Genomic DNA, 17,192 nt, shown 5'->3' with positions numbered 1-17,192 from the left:
AAGGAGAAAAGGTGGGAAAGCATTAAACAGGTAAATAGCAAACAGAAACTGAAAGGAGGAAGAACAAAATAGGGGTACGGGATTAACAGACACAAACTACTATATACAAAATAGATAAGCAACAAGGATTTACTGTATAGTACAGGGAACTATACCAGTTAGTTTGTAATAACCTGTAAAAGAATATAATCTGCAAAAATACTGAATCACTATGCTGTACATCTGAAGCTAACACAATATTGTAACGCAACTATGCTTTAATAAAAATAAATTAATTAACAAAAATAAATTGAGAGAGGAGATATATTTGGCTGGAGTAAAAATAGTGGAAGCCTTGGAAATGGAAAATTTAGACCAGATTATCAGTAGCCTAAAAAAAAGTCCAGAGTTCATCCTATAGATCTGTGGTTCTCTAAACTTCAGCAGACAGAGATATGAAAGAAGGAAAGAAAATCTCCCACATTCATGTGTCCCAAGGGCCAGACTACGGCTCTCTCCTTGAGCTGTGGCTATCAGAGCAGGATACGAACTTCAGCAACTAGAGTCACCACACGACAGGCATTTAGAAAGTTTCTTCCCCTCTTTGATCTAGAACTAGTTGAAAGGAGGGCAGCTGAGACTGTAACCAAAGGAGGCATGATGCCTCCAGAAAAAATGCCAAGAAAAAGTATTGCAAGCAACAATATTGGCTATTGGATCCGGCTCTAAAGGCAAGGGTGGAGAGATCCAACCAGTTGTGAAAGTTGAAGGTGAATTTCTTCTCTCAGAATACGGAGGCACCAAAGTTGTTCTGGACAGCAGGGGTTATTTTTTATTTAGAGATGGTGACATTCTTGGAAAATCTGTGAGATTGAAATAAGTTGCTATTAAAATGGCATCAAGTGAGACTGCACGTTACACTAAAGTTCTGAAATCTTTCATCAGGTAAATAACTTCCATGTCTGTCTTTTGTAGTAAACTAATAATCTCCAAACTAATAAAAAGGAAAGAAAATGGATTGCATTTTTCATCTTTCTCCTATTCTCCCGATAGGAGGTAGTGTTAAAACTTGGAGCAAGGCACTCATTAAAGTGAGGCTCCTACCCTCTCATGGAGACTGGGAGTTGGGGTCACCACCTTCTTTGATGATGGCTCTCAGATCAAGAAATACATTCCCCCTGGGATCTGTAAAACTGGAAAAAGACTTTAAAGGAGATTTATACACATTTCAAAGAGGCAGAAAAAGATTTTGCAATTATAAAGTTTTCTAAGTTTTTTTCTCTAGAAAAAGGGAGGTCAAGGACCTATTGTTCGGAAGAAATTTGAAGAAATTTGTTTAAAGTTTAATCAGGCTGAGGGAAAATGTAAGTCCTTCTTGGTCTGTAGAATAATGAAGTGAATAAGAGAAGGAACAGCACAAGACGTGGGAAAACGAGGATACTTATTCATATGAAGAGGCCAACATGAAAGGAGCAGCATCAGATGCTTCAGGGAGGGGAAGGAGGAGAGGTCAAAGGGGTCACGGTGACCTTGCTGATTCAGCCTAGGTTGATGATTTGTAGTCTTCTGTGTGAATTTTATTATTTCATTAATTATTATAGGGTAATAAATAATATAATATAATAATATAATATTATATAATAATATAATAATAATATCAATAATAATCACAGGATAATTTTTTTTCTCATTAGATTTGACCATTATTTTGATTCAAAATCAAATACCTCTGGTGTGTGGTAGTAATATTACCGTTTCAGAGATATGGGACGTGAAGCTGGAGCTGATGAGAATGTGCCTGCAGATGTGTGCATTAAATCCCTATTCAGAATAGAAGAGGACAATGGGTAGCATTATGATAAATACCAGGCATTGTATTTACATGCTACGCAGCCTTTAGGCATATTAGAATGACAGAAATAGGTGAGATGCAGTTGGTAATCTAACTCATTCTCAGATGATGCTTTTGGCTCTTCACAGGCATTGAAAAGTGAAACAAAATAGAAAACCACTGCTTTAGCAATTGATTAATCCTTGTGGAAATGCCACAAATAAAGAAGGCCCTCTGTGTTCTCCAAGAGCATCCGGGCTCAGTCCTATTAAGGCACTTATGTCACTGGGCTGTAATTTCCTGTTTACTTCTTGGTGTCTCTCAACAGTCTTGAGACGAGGACAGCAGAGCCCGAGCCTTGCTCGTTGCCTCCGTCTCAGTGCCTGGTCCTGACAGTGCTCCAAAATTATTTGTTAACTGAATGAATGAAAGTAGGTGTACATTCAGTTTAAAAGTGGGGAAACTAAGGTTTAGATTTAAGAGATTCAAGATTAGAGTCTGAGGAAGGTTTGGATTTAGGCAGTCCATTCTCTTCATCTGTCTCAGGAGATTTCCTAAATGTGTCTCCACTTAAAATAATTCAGTGAAAGATTTTTTTTTCCTCTTGGAATCGCTGCTCTTCTGACTCTTTTGGAACAATAATACTGAGAACATGTTTTCTGAGCACATATTAAATGCCAGACACTGTGCTAAGTGTTATACATGTGCTAAGCAGTTTGTGATTTCATTTAATACTCACCACTCTAGAGGAGGCTATTGCTATGACCTTAATTTTACAGATGAGAAAACTGAGGAACAGAGAGCCACCTCCAATCTTCAGAGCACATTTATGCAAACGCTTTAGAAAGTGCTTCTTCTAGTAGGTGCACCCAGCCCTCAGCAGGGTCCAGAGCTTGATGAGCAGAATATTGGCTGATTTCACTGCCCCCTGGAAAGGGGGCGCTTGAAGCCTGGAGGCTCTGGAGATTGGATTGCTTCTCAGTTTCAAAGTCGAGTAAATGCTAGAGTTGGAACCCAAGCCTGTCTTTCCTCAGCCTGAATACTTGCACAATCTGCCATTTGTTACCAGATCCCAATTTGATTTATGTTAAGACAGAGGTTAGCAATTTTTTTTTTTTTGTAAAAGATCAGAGAGTAAATACGTTAGGCTTTGGAGGGCAATGCACTTTCTGTCCCACTACTCAGTTCTGCCATTGTAGCCCAAAGAGGGCCGGAGACAATATATAACAAATGGGCGTGGCTGTGTTGAACAAAACTGTGTTCACTGACATTTTAATTTCATGTAATATCCTTTTCTCTTGATTTTTATCAGAAATGTAATAATGTAAAAAAAATTAGCTTGCCACGCATCTTATGAAATAGATGTGCTGATTCGGCCTTTGGGCCATAGTTTGCTAATTCCTGATATGGAATATTTCAAAAGAATCAAATGAAATGAAATCATCACCTCTTCCATGACTGTTTTTTCTTCCCCTAGCTCTAATTTCATGGAAACAAAATTGTGGAGACCTATTTCCCCTTTTCTGTGTCAATTTTATTCTAATGTTGTTGCTATGATTAATTATTTTCTAGCTAGATTGCAACATGCTAGTCATATAGTTTTGAAATTTTTGAGTGCTTCCTCTCTTCCTATAGTTATTTTGCAAGTACATAGTGACTCTGATTTGTTTTTACACTTCTATGATTCTGTTAGCTAGAATTTCAGTTCTGTTTGGCAGATTAAAGTTTTTGATTGAACATAATAACTTGTTTTCGATAAAGAAAAGGAAGTTAGGTGCAGATGAAGTTCAAAACCGAATGTGTCCAGGATGATTAGAAAATACATATTCCTTTTACCCTATAATCAAGCTCAAGGGTCTGGTGTGTCCCCAGGTAAACCTTAAGAGAGTTTTGGCTTCACAACCTTGATCACCATGTGGGTACCAAGTCTCCAACCGGACTCCTCAGCTAACTTGTCTTTGTAGACACTTGAAAATGCTGCCTGTCAGAACTATGGTTAGTTAGGAACAATTGATCCTACAAACGGCCGATTGGAAAGTCATCTAACAAATGGACATTAATCCAACAAGTGGCCAATTGTCTCTGTAATAAAGAGATTGCTGCTTTCCAAAAATTTGTGTTTCCTGTATTTTCTTCAGCTGCTTCAGCTGCAACCAACAACTGCCCCTCCACCCCACCAAACTGTGTTCCAGCCAAAGTTGTCTTTTCTTGTTCTTGCAAGAAGCCACTGCTTCTGCCCTGACTCCCTTCCTGGGCTTCCATATTCTTCCTCAGGAGGCCCTCTCGAAGCCCACACGGCCTAGTTCCCACTTTGCCCTGTTTCTGTTGTGCGCTCCTTCCACACTCCTCACGGTTCTGATTATTTGTTCACTTGTTCAAGGGTTATCTCTCCAACTAACCCGTGGGCTTCATGAGGACTCATCTCACACGATCGCTTTGGCAGTTCCTTAACTATCTAGTATTTAAAGAGCAGCACTGCCTAAACAGGAGTGAAGCTTTTAGCTTCCACCTGTGATACAGATCTGTGCATCATCATAGCTAGTTCCATCTGACTCTGAAGTCTGCAGTTTTCAGCATGGTGTCTGCTCATGCGACTGAAGTCTATGTGTTTGACCTTTCCTTAATTGTTTCTTAAGTTATGTGAACAATGGAATGATTTCCCTTTCATGACTGAAGCCTTTCATGCTCTGTTAATGGCTTCGGCAAATCTAAACAAAGGAACTGGGAAAGCCTCGATTTGTATCCAATTAGCCGAGCTAGTGTCTGGGACCAGGGTCTCCAGAGCTGTGTTTATGATGAGGTTGGGTTGCATTAAATTCTTTGCTTCTTCTGACTTGTTTTCCATCATGCTTAGCTTAATATGATAAAGATTAGGTCTGTAGGTCTTTCAAAAGTGTGTGTTTTCATAGTCAGTATTCTTATAGACAGATCTTTGCAATCATTTGAGAGAATACTGTCACATTAAATGTAGAGTTACATCTGGATGTGCATAGTGTTTTGTCAGTGTTCCTAATGGGGCATTTTTTGACAGAAAATCCAAGAATTTTAACTGCCTGTCATGGCCACCCCATCTACTTTATATTCCATCAGTATCATTTTCCAAATTCCCTGCTCATGACACATTTGTAGAAAGAAAACCCTAACCACTAAACTTTTAGTATATTCACACCCTCTAGTTTCACATCCTTATTTCTGAACACAGGACTTGATTCTAAGAAAAGGGGGAAACGAATGTTCATAGAACCCTTTAGAAAGTTGTGTAGAACAGCCAAGCGGTGAGCCATTTCCATGGGTGCTGTGGCTCGATCCTCATGTGGGGAAGGTCTGGTGGGGAATGTTGTTTACATTCCATACGTGTCACAGATTGGGGCTATCTTATATAAGACCTTATATTTGAAGGTGGAATCATGAATTTATAGATTTGACAACATTCGTCCTGAAGGATATTATAGTTTTCTATGTATTTCTTTAACATTCCTTTCCTGTTATGTTCTTATTTGTCCAGATTTTAGAGCTTAGTGTAATCAAGCCTGTGGGGAGCTGCATGATTTCTTCTTGAATGTTTAGAATTCTGGGTAGAAAGATACCCTTGGAGTATTTCATAAGTGTCATATGTGTTCTGAATTACTTTCTTTGGTTTTGAGGACAGAGAACTTAGATTATTTGCCTGGAAAATTTCTGCAAGGTATTTATCTCCCTCCTCTCTCTCTCTGAATCAAACACACACACACATACACACATATACACATGCAGCTTTCTATGTGCAAGACACTGATTTAGATGTTTAGGACACATCAGTAACCACATGCCGAGCTTACATCTCCATTCTACCAAACTCTACATCAAGAAGTTGCTAGATGAATGCATGTCTTTTCATTTCTTGTATTTTAAAATAATTCTTTATGATAAATATTTGATAACATCTTGAAGTGCCTTAAGAATGGTCTACTGGTAAATGGTAAAGCTCTATGAAGATATTGTGTGTGTGTGTGTGTGTGTCTGTGTATGTAAAGTTTCTGTAGTTATTTTCGTTGTTTTCTGAAAAACAAATGAAATGATAAAGATTCTAGGTGGTATTTTGGTGGTGTCTCTTTTGGTTAATTTGCAGCCTACCATCTGCTATATAAATATTTTGTGTGGTTATCCCCTCTTACATTCAGATGCAAAATTAGAAATCAAAGGATACTTTAGTTGATCATGTATACTTGATTCTTAATCTTTTCCTAAAAATTTCTGAAATTAATGGATGTTTTATGGTCTATGCTGCTCTGAGAATTATTTTTAAAGTTATTTTTAATAGATTTATTAAAACTGAAAGGCTACTAATAACCAATATCTTTGGAAATTGATTTGTTTGGAGATAGTTTCCATCTACTCTATGGTAATCTCTCTCTTTTTTTTTCCATTGTGAAAATATCAGATTTTATAGGGAAATGATGACACACATTTCAAGATTTTTCTGATCAGCTAAACCAAGTATATTTTGCTAGCACTCTCTACTATTTCTGAAAACTACCTTCTCTCTTCAGTTATTTACAAATAACTGTCTACATAAAGATTGTTAGCTCTTTTTGTGCATAGGTTATTATGTATTGCAATTCAAATTCCATTTTTAAATGTTCTGATTAAATCCTACTACCACTGTTGCTTCAACATCAGAAAGCCTCTTAGCTTTGTTCAATCCTAGCATTTCCCAAAATGGATTCTAGGGAATCCTACTTCTGTAGGATATTGATAACGTTATGAAAAAAAAAAAAGATTCTGTGCTGATACAACTTGGACTTATTTTTGTTTTTTTACTACAAAAGCATCCAGAGCTTTAAAAATATGTTAATGTGCACAGTGCTTTTTAAAGAGCAATATCCTTTGCCACAGAGTTTCATGCCTTGGGAACAGCTGACTTTCTTATTTTGTAGATTAGAAAACAGAGGCACCAAGAATTTGCTTAACATTAGACCCACATACTGCTTTTTTTTCTTTTTCTGATGTATAGTCAGTTACAATGTGTCAGTTTCTGGTGTTCAGAATAATGTTCCTAGACTAAACTACTTTTAAGACAATACCATTCTAAGATGGATACTGACAGGTTCTTCCCACCCGACCCCAGCCTCTCTGTTAGCTCTTGGGATACATATGGCTCCCTCCTTGACTTCTGGGCTTAAACGTCTTATTTGTTTTGAATGATGGTAAATGTATCTCTGAAAAGCTGCCTTATAAAGGCCCAAATTTCCATCCAGAGAGTGTATTGATTTATTTACAGTTATTTTTGTTCTTCCTTGAAATATTTCCCTTAAAAAACAAACCAAAACACGAACAAAACATGATGACTGGGGATCCTGGAGAGTGGGATTTGGAAGAGACACCTTGTTCCCTTGGAAACTTTTATCTCTGAACTAAAAAAAAAATAAACACTCTTTGTTATGTGTGTTTGTGACTTTTGCAGTCTTATTTATTTGGAATTCATTCTCTTAGTAAATAGATTTAAATGCTGATCATGGAGTATATACTGGTAAGTAAGTTGGACATGGGCCCTGCCTTTCTAGGGCTCACAGCAAAGAGAGAAAAGGCAAATTAAATAAATAATTGTTGTTCACCTCAAAAATAAGCAAATAATCAATACATAAATTGTGATAATGCTAAATATTAAAGTGTGGAGAACTATCCTTTGTACAGTAAGGAGGAGCATTTTCTAGCCAGTGGTTACAAGGAAGTCTTCAGAGGAAGTGGCTTAAGCTAAACTCTGATGAATAGGTACTTGGTAGGTGAAGGGGGTAGGAGGCAGAGCCCACAGCAGGTGCCTTAGGGCTGGAGGAGTTCGTCCTTAAGAAGTGAAAGAACACCAGTGTGGTTCTTGTGTGGGGAGTGGTTGAGCTGCCCTGAGAGATCTTCTGATAAGTGAATGCACTTATCTTGCATAGATGGGTATGCACCACTTGCTAACAAGAATCATTGTTTGTTTGTCATCTCCTTGGTGATTTTTGAGATTCATTTTGTCCTATCATTTAAATATATAAAGTAAATAGTGTTCCATTATCAAAAAATCTGGGGAAATTCTGCATAAATTCTGCCTAGTGGTAATCATGCTTGTAACCAAAATAATCCTTCCCCAGAGACAAAAGATAGGTACCATATGGATGATCTGTACAATCTCAAATTGTAATTTTCCTTATTTTTTTTAGGGCCGAATTTAAAACATTTTGGAAGTTTTTCGTATTTATTATTGCCTGCCTTTTCTCCCCCCATTTTTAAAAATTGAAATATAGTTGATTTACAGTGTTGTATATTAGTGATTCAGTTATACATATAATATTATTTTTATATTCTTTTTCATTATAGGTTACTACAAGCCATTGAATATAGTTCCCTGTTGTTATTGCCTGTCTTAACATAATATATATAAAACATAATGTAAGGGAATTTAATACAAATAGGTTATGATATATTTATATATTATACAATATAAATATAATAAAAGGGAATACAATACAAACAGGTTATAAGATAATTTTTTCAATTTAAAGAATTTAAAGGAATATGATGGAAATCAGGTTTGATATCATGATGCTTTCTGTATTATTTTCTGCTGTTTCCTTAAAAAATATGTCTTTGGGCTTTGTCCCTAAACTTCACTGCCTTGTTTTTGTTTTCTGCCTCTTCTAGTCTAATGGGATTGCAGCCCTCATTGCGATTTTGGTGTTACTGCTACTCTTGGCCATCGGTTTAATGTGGTGGTTTTGGCCCCTTTGCTGCAAAGTGGTGAGTAAGAAGAATTTGCAACTCTACCCATTTTTTTTAAACCGCAAGGTGTAAAGTAAGACTTGAAACCTGAATCCGTGACACATGGTTCAACAACAGCAAAGTTTCAGTTAGCAAACTGAATTTTAATAATTTTTATCACTGTAATAAATTCTGGAAAACATGCATGCCAATAAGTGTTTATTATAAAACTTCATCTAAAAACACTTCACAGTCAGGTTTGGGGGAAGAAGTGGAGAAGAAGGTAGGAAAGGTTATAGGGATAAAGGGTTTTAATTTCAGGTAAATTGAATGATATGTTCTGCCAGATTCATTGGGAGAGGTTGATAATCTGTCAGGTTTTTGTTTTTATTTTTCAGTGCTTAATGAATCTTTCACTACTCTTTTCATTACCTGAAATCTACTATTTCAGGATCTTCTCTGTCTGCCTCTCAGAAAAACATCCTATAAATAAGTCATGTGTAGGTGTTAGGGTACCCGTTAAACAGTCACTTTTGAAATTATGACAGTTGGTTTCAGGTTGTCATTTTTCACATTTGAGTAAAACCTCTGAAATAATATGGGTAGATAGAAGCTTTCTGTTACTACTGTAGCAAATTATCACACATCTGATGGCTTAAAGCAACACGAATTTGTTCTCTAACACTTACGTAATCACAAATCCAACATGGGTCTCACTGGGCTAAACTGGACTGAAAGGGTACATTCCTTTCTTAATGCTCTGGAGGAAAATCTGCCCTCTTGCCTTTTCCAGCTTCTAGAGGTGACCTCCATTCCTTGCCTCACGGGCCCCTTCCTCCACTTTTAAAGCAACATGGCATCTTTGTGATTATTTTGTAGTCACATGTCCCTCTGACTCTGAACCCATCTGGGAAAGGACCTCCAATGTTAAGGAACCATGTTATTAGGCTGGAGGCACCTGGATAATCCAGGATAAATGCCCATCTCAAGGTCCTTCACCTTAGTCACGTCTGCAAAGTCCCTTTGGCCTTGTAAGGTAACATATTCACAGTTCCTGGGAATTAGGCTGTGGACATCTTTATGGGGCCATTATCTAACCTATTTTGGTAATATTTCTTGTCTTATCAAAACATTACACAGGACTTTATATTCTGTAGATCACGGTAGCATTTTACATAATATGAGGTGAGGGCCCTTTTTTTTCCCCTCACTGTTGCTGACTGATTTCAGCTTCCTTGCAACTTCAGGCAGTACTTTCTATTACCCCTGCATTTATTATTAATTGTTCTTCAGTCTGCTTTCATGAGACAGCTTTGTAATCCTTTATCTCAGGGCACTGGGCCCATGGACGAGGCACAGAATTAACTTAGACAACAGTGGAGACAAGAAGCATCCTGTCTCTTTGCTGAACTAATCAGTTTCCTGCCACAGCAATTTATGCTCAAACGGTTTCCTGTTGTAATCTTGATTATCTTAGATATGGCGATTTTAGGCTACGTAGCATTCTTGAGTCTCAAATTAAAAAGAGAAAAGGTGTCTTAATGTGATTTGTGCCTCTTATTTTTTAATTTAAATGTCACCGTGGTGGATTTCCTTCCTTCATTACTTTGCAGTTTCATTTAATGTTGACCAGAGGGCTCAAAAGTATCAAAGTGTACAATTTCTAAAAGGACACTTGTGAAAACTGAAATGGGCTTCTTTGGGAGGTTGCTAGGTATGCTCAGATGAAGTCTCCACCCTCATATCTCATGGTGTAGAGATACTCCATCATTAGGTGGTGAGAATAGATCCGTTCCATCCCTGGGACTCTGCAGATTGTGAATCACGTGGTTTATTTCTTTATGCAAATCACTCAGGGACACCATCAGGGTGTGTTTTCAGGTGTCAGGTGGGCTTCCTATCCTCAGAAACATGAATGTTTACTAATTTCTGCAACTTATTTAATAGAGAGAAGCACCTTTATTTTACATTTAGAAATATATATTAAAGAGCAGCTAGCCCTGAGTATGAGCTTGTATGTAGACCTAGTGAGAAGTGAATCATAGCAAATGTTTCCTAAGTAGGTTTAAAAGCAGGGAGAGGTAGAGGCAAAATTCTGCATTCAGCCCTTAGCAATCTAATATGGGCCAGTACAGTGCTAGGAACTGGTGGAACAAAACTGATTATCGTCTGAGGTGGAAACTCACACAGAACTGCAGGCAAAGTGTGAATGGTGGCTTGTAAGTTCCCAAATAGCAACGTGTGTAAAGAACACAAAGGAGGCGGGGTTTGCCAGAGTTTAGGGATATTTCAGAGAAACTGGACTGAGCTACAGACTCCAAACTGAGTTTTGAACAATGAATAAGACATTGGCAGTTGGTGAAGGACATTTCCGATGAAATGTGTGGGGAATTATGAGCTATTCTGGCATGCTTTGGGAAGTCCTAGGCTGACTTCTAGTGTGCCAGGGAAAGGGAGAGGTGAAAGACGGTTTAGAATTTAGGCATGCACCGCACTAGGGAGGGCATCCTCTGTCTGAGGAAGTTTGAATTCACCTCAAGGTTGATGAGAAGCCACTGGAAAGGAGTGTACACTTTTGATCAATGTAATGCCCTGCAAAAAGCTTTGCTTGTTTTATGGTGGTGTTGATATCTGGTCTTGGGAGAGATTAGGTCTTATTCAACTGAGTTCTTTCAACAGCTGAAGTGCAAAGCCAGCAACAGATAGTGCACTTTAGATATGACTGGAGGTAAATCTCTCCAAAAAAAGTGTAGAGAGTTGGAGTATAACATTTTTGGATATGATTAAGAATCTTGGAATAGGGATATTATCCAGGATGATCTAGGTGGGCTCCAAATGCTGTCATATGTGTGCTTATAGGAGGGAGGCAGAGGAGATTAGATTCCAGAAGGGCAGAAGGCAATGTGACCATGGAGGCAGAGATTGGAGTGATGCAGCTACTAGGCAGGGATTGTGGTCAGTCACCAGAAGTTGGAAGGGCCAGGAACAGATACACCCCCTGGAGACTGCAGAAGGAACCAGTTCTACTCACACCTATTTTTAGCCTTGTAAAACTCATTTTGGACTCCTGGCATCCAGAACTGCAAGAAAATTAATTTCTGTTGTTTTAACCCACTCAGTTTGTGATAATTTGTTACAACAGCAGTAAGAAACAGATACATTCCCTAAATGATTCTGATATTCTCCAGGTTTGGGAATCACTGCTTAGGGCTATTGATTTTGGCAATTAGTTTTCAAATCAGCTCATTACAAAGATTGTTCGTGGAGTACAGGAGGTTGTAAGATGGGAGATAATGAAATAGTCTTCAAAATGTTTGCAGTGGAAAAAAAATTGTTTGCAGTGGTTCCACAGTGATTAAAAACAATATGCATTCTTTAAAATTAGAATTACCATTCTGTTTTGTTTTGAGTAACTGTAAATATGCATATGCATATTGCTTTATACATTGAGTAGAATTTACTTACTGTTTCAGAGTGGCAAGGGTTTTGTAGAAGAAACAGGTTTCTAATTTTTAGGAGTATCCAAGGTGCATACGTTATTAGAACCTATTGACAGCAAAGACCCAGGCATTCTGTATTATTTTCTCAGAGTGCTTGTTATTTGCTAGAAGAGGTCAGTACAATCCCATTCATATTCAGATACATATCACTACTTCAAAATGATGTCAGACAGAGAAATAGAAATACTGCATGTTTTCACTTTTATGTGGAATGTAAAAAACAAAACAAAAGAGCAAATATAACAAAGCAGAAACAGACTCATAGATATAGAGAACAAACCAGTGGTTGCCAGAGGGGAGGGGAGTAGAAAGATAGGTGAAATAAGTGAAGGGGATTAAGAGGTACAAACTGCAAGTTCTAAAATAAATTAGACATGGGGATATAAAGTACAGCATAGAGAAAATAGTCAAGAATAGTGCAGTAACTGTGTGTGGTATAAAAATATTGAATCACTATGCTGCACACCTAAAACTAATGTAACATTGTAAATCAACTGTACTTCAAAAATTATGATAGTTTCTAGGCCTACTATTATGTTTCATTATAATTATTGAATTAATAAAGAAGCAAAAAAAATATTTTTGAGTCACAGATTTGGTTTTTTTTTTAAACAGATTTGATTATTATATTTCAATACAATTGGGTTCCTCTAAATCCTGTGTATTTTAATATAGCTTCATTACTCTGGGAAGGGATTCATAGATTCACCAGATTGCCAGAGAAGGGCATAGAATATAATAAGTTAGGGAAACTCCTGTAATAGAATATATGGCCATCTAAGATGCTTTTAATATGAGACTATTTTTAAAAATTTAAATCTTTCAGTTCATTTTAATGAGTATTTTCAAGGATAAAAGAGAGAGATGATATCATTTAAAATGTTGCAAAACTGTGTCTTCTGTGTGCCTGGGCTTTCCATGACAAATAGAATCCAAACCAATGATATTTGGAGGACTTTATCTAGTAATAATAATAAAAGAACTCTTATGCGAAGCTGGAAGTCTTAGGCACTACCATTAGTGAATTACAGAGGGTGTTGAGTTTGCAAACTATTGCATAAGGGGAAAAGTTCTCGTTTTTGTATGAAGTTATTTCTCACCATCTGTTAAAGAGTCTGTATCCTGTGCATTGAGTATCCTTTACAACCATCCATCCTTTACAACTGCTTTTCTATAACAAAGACATCAACAATATCCTTCCTTTTTCCTTAAATTAGAAAAGGGGCCAGGAGAGGTTAAAAAAATCATATATTGAATCATGTGTAAGATATCAGAAACTATGGATGTTTTCATCATGGTTTAGCTTAGAAGATATGTTGAGTTTATAGCAGATTTGTTTTACTGTCAAGATGGCAAAACTGACAGCCCTATAGTTGCATCATTTGGAGCAACCAGACACTCTGCAGAATTACAGATGTAAGGCTAATGAGGTGGCAAACAAAGGCTTTCTGGAGTGTTGTCAATTAGAGCGTGTTATACAGCTGCAAATAAGTATCTGAATATGCTGGAGATGATAAGTGTTCACTTTGCTCTAGTGTCCTTGGCCAAAGTTCTCCATCTGCAAGGCAAAATTGCAAGCTCATTTTTCTTTAGCGCATTTAAGACATTACATAAAGATCTCATAAATCTTAATTAAAAAAAATTTTAAAAAGTTATCTTTTTAAAGCCCACTTTGCTTATAAGTAAGTTGAGCTTTTGTGATGAGGATCTGTCTGACCGGAGCTGTACAGAATCATTTTCTTAGCCAGCAACAGCTGTGCTGTTCTTTCTAAATAGTAATAATGCTTCTACATTGCACTTGTTTTTTATTGTTGAGGAGTGCTCTTGGTGCCTTTATTGAGTTACTTTGAGAGCAGCCTGATTTGTTTGTTTTTTTTTGGAATGCACAATAAAACAGAAGTAATTTAAATTTTAAAATGCCTTCCTTGCACCATTAATTAAAATGATTTATGTTTGGTTGCCTCCTTGAAATAGAGTGTGGTGTTAGTACTCATTGCTTCCATGGTGATGTTTTCTAACAGAGCACCATTTACAAAACAGGGTTTCATACTCTTCTGGTCTTGGTTTATTTGCTTTGACAGCAGCACCTTTACTTAACTCCAGGAGAATACACTCTTACACTGTTCTTCCCAGTCCTCATTTGGCACTTTACATTATGCTTATTGTCTAGACTTCCCACAAGTTATTTATTTGTTCAAAGTAGACTCTTTGAACACTGATGAGTCTGTCAAGGAGGAAAAGAAAGGGAGGATGAGATAAGCCTGATCATATCTTGGTCTGAAAGTTGAAAGCATCTACCTTTGTGGGGTTCAGAAAAGGACTTCCCAAATACTAATGTCAGAGAACTTTGTGTTTATGCCCTTCGGAGGAAAGCACTACACTTGCTGTCTGATCTTATCAAAAAGAAAGGAAGAATGAAAGGAAGTCCCACATACATTTTAAATAAATTTTTGTAAACACTAAGAATGATTTCTTATGGGTCTCTGGGCTCTCGGGCAGTCAGATGACATTGCTGATAAATTGTTTTTGTCACTGGCAAGAATCAGTCCTGAAATACTACTTGATCTACAGTCGTTGTACAGTATCTTCCTTTTTTAAATCCAAGGCAGTTCACTGTTGACAGTTCTTTTCACTCTTTTCTGAATATCGGAACATATGATTGCATCAAGCTGGCTGCAGGCTCCCGTGCTGACATTTTCTAGCGCAAAGAATGCCCACATCACTCGAACATTTGAAAAGTGTTAATGAGCAGATCAAAAGGACTGTTGCCTGAAGCAGCTAACTTTTTTTTTTTTTTGAAGAAATCGGCTCTCCTCCAAACTGAAATCTTCATTCTAGCAGCTAAGGAGATGAGATGTAGTCCTCCCTGATGATGATAATAACAAATGAAAAAAAAAATTGGAGAAGACTCAAACTCTGCATATGGTTCATAAAGTGGTGAAAGTGTTTTCCAGAATCTTCAATACAGAGCTGAAGGATGCTAAGTGGAAAAAATCCTGGCAACTAGGCAATATTATGCCTTTTAAAATCTGCAAATTCTCATAAAATATGGTGCATATGAATACATCCTTTTCTGAGAGGAATGTGTTCTTGCACTATTTAATACAAGAATGGGATTCTCATGACTGTTGTTTTTAATGTATTTGGGCCAACAGTCAGGTTTCCTTTTCTCCTGCACTAGTTTTACTGAAACGTAGGGATATCAGTGGACACTGATTTTTGCCATTTTTGGCTTTTGGGCTGAATGACTTCAGATTATCAGATTATTTTCAGCCTCCTTTGTTACTTACGAGGCTGTATGGTAGATTGCAGAGAAGGAGCATTTTGAAATGTCACACACACACACAATTTATTTCCTGTTCCAACACTTCTAGGGCATGGATGTTGGGTGTATGAATCGGTGTATGAATATTATGTCCTTATAAAGTGGGGATGACAGCATCTATCTCACAGAGTTACTATAAATACTGAACTATAGCTATCTGTTTATATCTATCTATCCATCCATCCATCCCAGCAAGTAACAAACTACTCAACAGGTCTTAAGCCTTTTCTCTTTCTCTTTTCTCTTTGTGATCCAAACCTTAATTTAAAAGAATGTCATGTGGCAGAAGAAGTTGAACTCAGAGTTTGGTGGTAGATGGGCCTGGGTCTTGGATTTGCATCTTAATTCTAGTGTTTTCTCTTTGTGTATCCTTGGACAGGTTACTAAAGTTAGAGCCTCCCTCTTATATTTAGAATGGAGATAAGCACACAGGATTATTATGAAAATGAGAGAACATAGAGTGTGTGGCGTATGTCAGCACCAATAAAGGGTGGTTATTGTTGATGGTATTAACAGCACACAGGTGAACCTCAGCTCTACTTCAGTTTCTTTAGGTTCTGTTGTTTGTTGTGGTGGTGGTTGTGTCTCTTAATCTACTAGATCAAAATTTGATTTATGTAGAGTTTTAAGGTTCTGTTTTCATTGTTAACAACATAGAAAATATAGTTGCCAAGATTTAAAAATCAATTTAAATTTATAATAAGTCATGCATAAGATTAATTACACATTATTGGAAAAATAAACCCTAATGTTCTTTTCTGGAATAAGGTGAATACAAATACATGTAGACATATGCCCTATTTAATTACATAAAGGCACAGAAGAAAAGAACCTAGTGGAACTATTGTGATATGTATTTTGTTGTATCAATCTATTAGAATTTTCATTTTGGAAAGGACCTACAATGAATCAAGTTTATTTCCCAGGTGAAGAAACTTAGTCTGGTCTTACGTTTTCCTATTTGCCTGTGAGTTCACATCTGCCTTTGAGTTCATTAGCTCTCTGACTTTATTGGTTAAAGAAGAAACTTGATATTTTGGTTTTTTTGGACCTAGAAATATTTTAGTTTCATGGAAATCTTTATTGGTTATCATTTATAGCTTTTTTTCTTAGTATTTTCCTTATAAATTTAGAGGTTGGCTGTGAGCCTTTGTGAACATTCTCAGCTAATTCCTTTAGCTCACTTTCAATCTTATTTTTAGTGTCTGTTGTTTGCAGAGCACTTTATTAGGCACTGTGATATTTATAAAGAGGGAATAATGATTATTGCCCTTCAAAAATCTACACATTTGAGGGGTAATTGAAAAATTCCAAAATAAACATATAAACCTAAGTTAATGAAGCATGAATGGTTCAACTGTGCAGCAATGCATATTTTTAGAAGTTTTAAACCTTCTAGATAAAGTGATAGAAAGTTGGTAGACTACTCTGTGAAGGCTGGATGGACTTAACATGGAAATGACCATTTTATTTGGGGTAGCATCTTCTGTCAGCTTGGAGTAAAGGAGCACATACAGGGATGTTTGTAGATTGAACATTAAGGCAGAACTGTACCACACTAAGGCATTTGAACAATGAGAATACAAGAGGTGGCTCCTGTAGATGTACTGAAAAAGGACCTTTCCTTTTCCAGGTTGTGGCTTGTGATAATAAGGGTCTTTGATAAAGAGAAAGAATGCAAAGATGCCTCTCGTCATTCTGTTGTGAGTTCATCAGCAATGGTCATAGGAGGATTCTAAATTGAAATTCAATTTGTGTATATCAGTGCTCAAACTCAGTGTTATGCAGGATAATGAGCATGAGAAATACGACGTAAAAAAGGAAGTGTCATGAAAGGCGA

At 37.0% G+C, this 17,192-nt stretch overlaps 1 protein-coding gene and 1 pseudogene across 2 annotated transcripts in view; both read left to right on the top strand.

The window, feature by feature from the left end:
* The window catches only part of ANTXR2 (ANTXR cell adhesion molecule 2), a 131,977-nt gene that overhangs the window by 53,350 nt on the left and 61,435 nt on the right, over nucleotides 1–17,192 (top strand). For both annotated transcript variants that reach the window (XM_006198222.4, XM_015250913.3), the window contains exon 12: nucleotides 8,471–8,566. In XM_006198222.4, coding sequence (XP_006198284.1) covers nucleotides 8,471–8,566 — 96 coding nt within the window. The remainder of the gene's footprint in view (nucleotides 1–8,470; nucleotides 8,567–17,192) is intronic.
* Nucleotides 466–859, top strand: LOC102534792 (10 kDa heat shock protein, mitochondrial pseudogene; annotated as a pseudogene).

Source organism: Vicugna pacos, chromosome 2 (assembly GCF_048564905.1).
Source record: "Vicugna pacos chromosome 2, VicPac4, whole genome shotgun sequence".
NCBI lineage: Eukaryota > Metazoa > Chordata > Mammalia > Artiodactyla > Camelidae > Vicugna > Vicugna pacos.
Note: the sequence above shows the minus strand (reverse complement) of the source record. Positions and strands in the feature narration are given on the sequence as shown.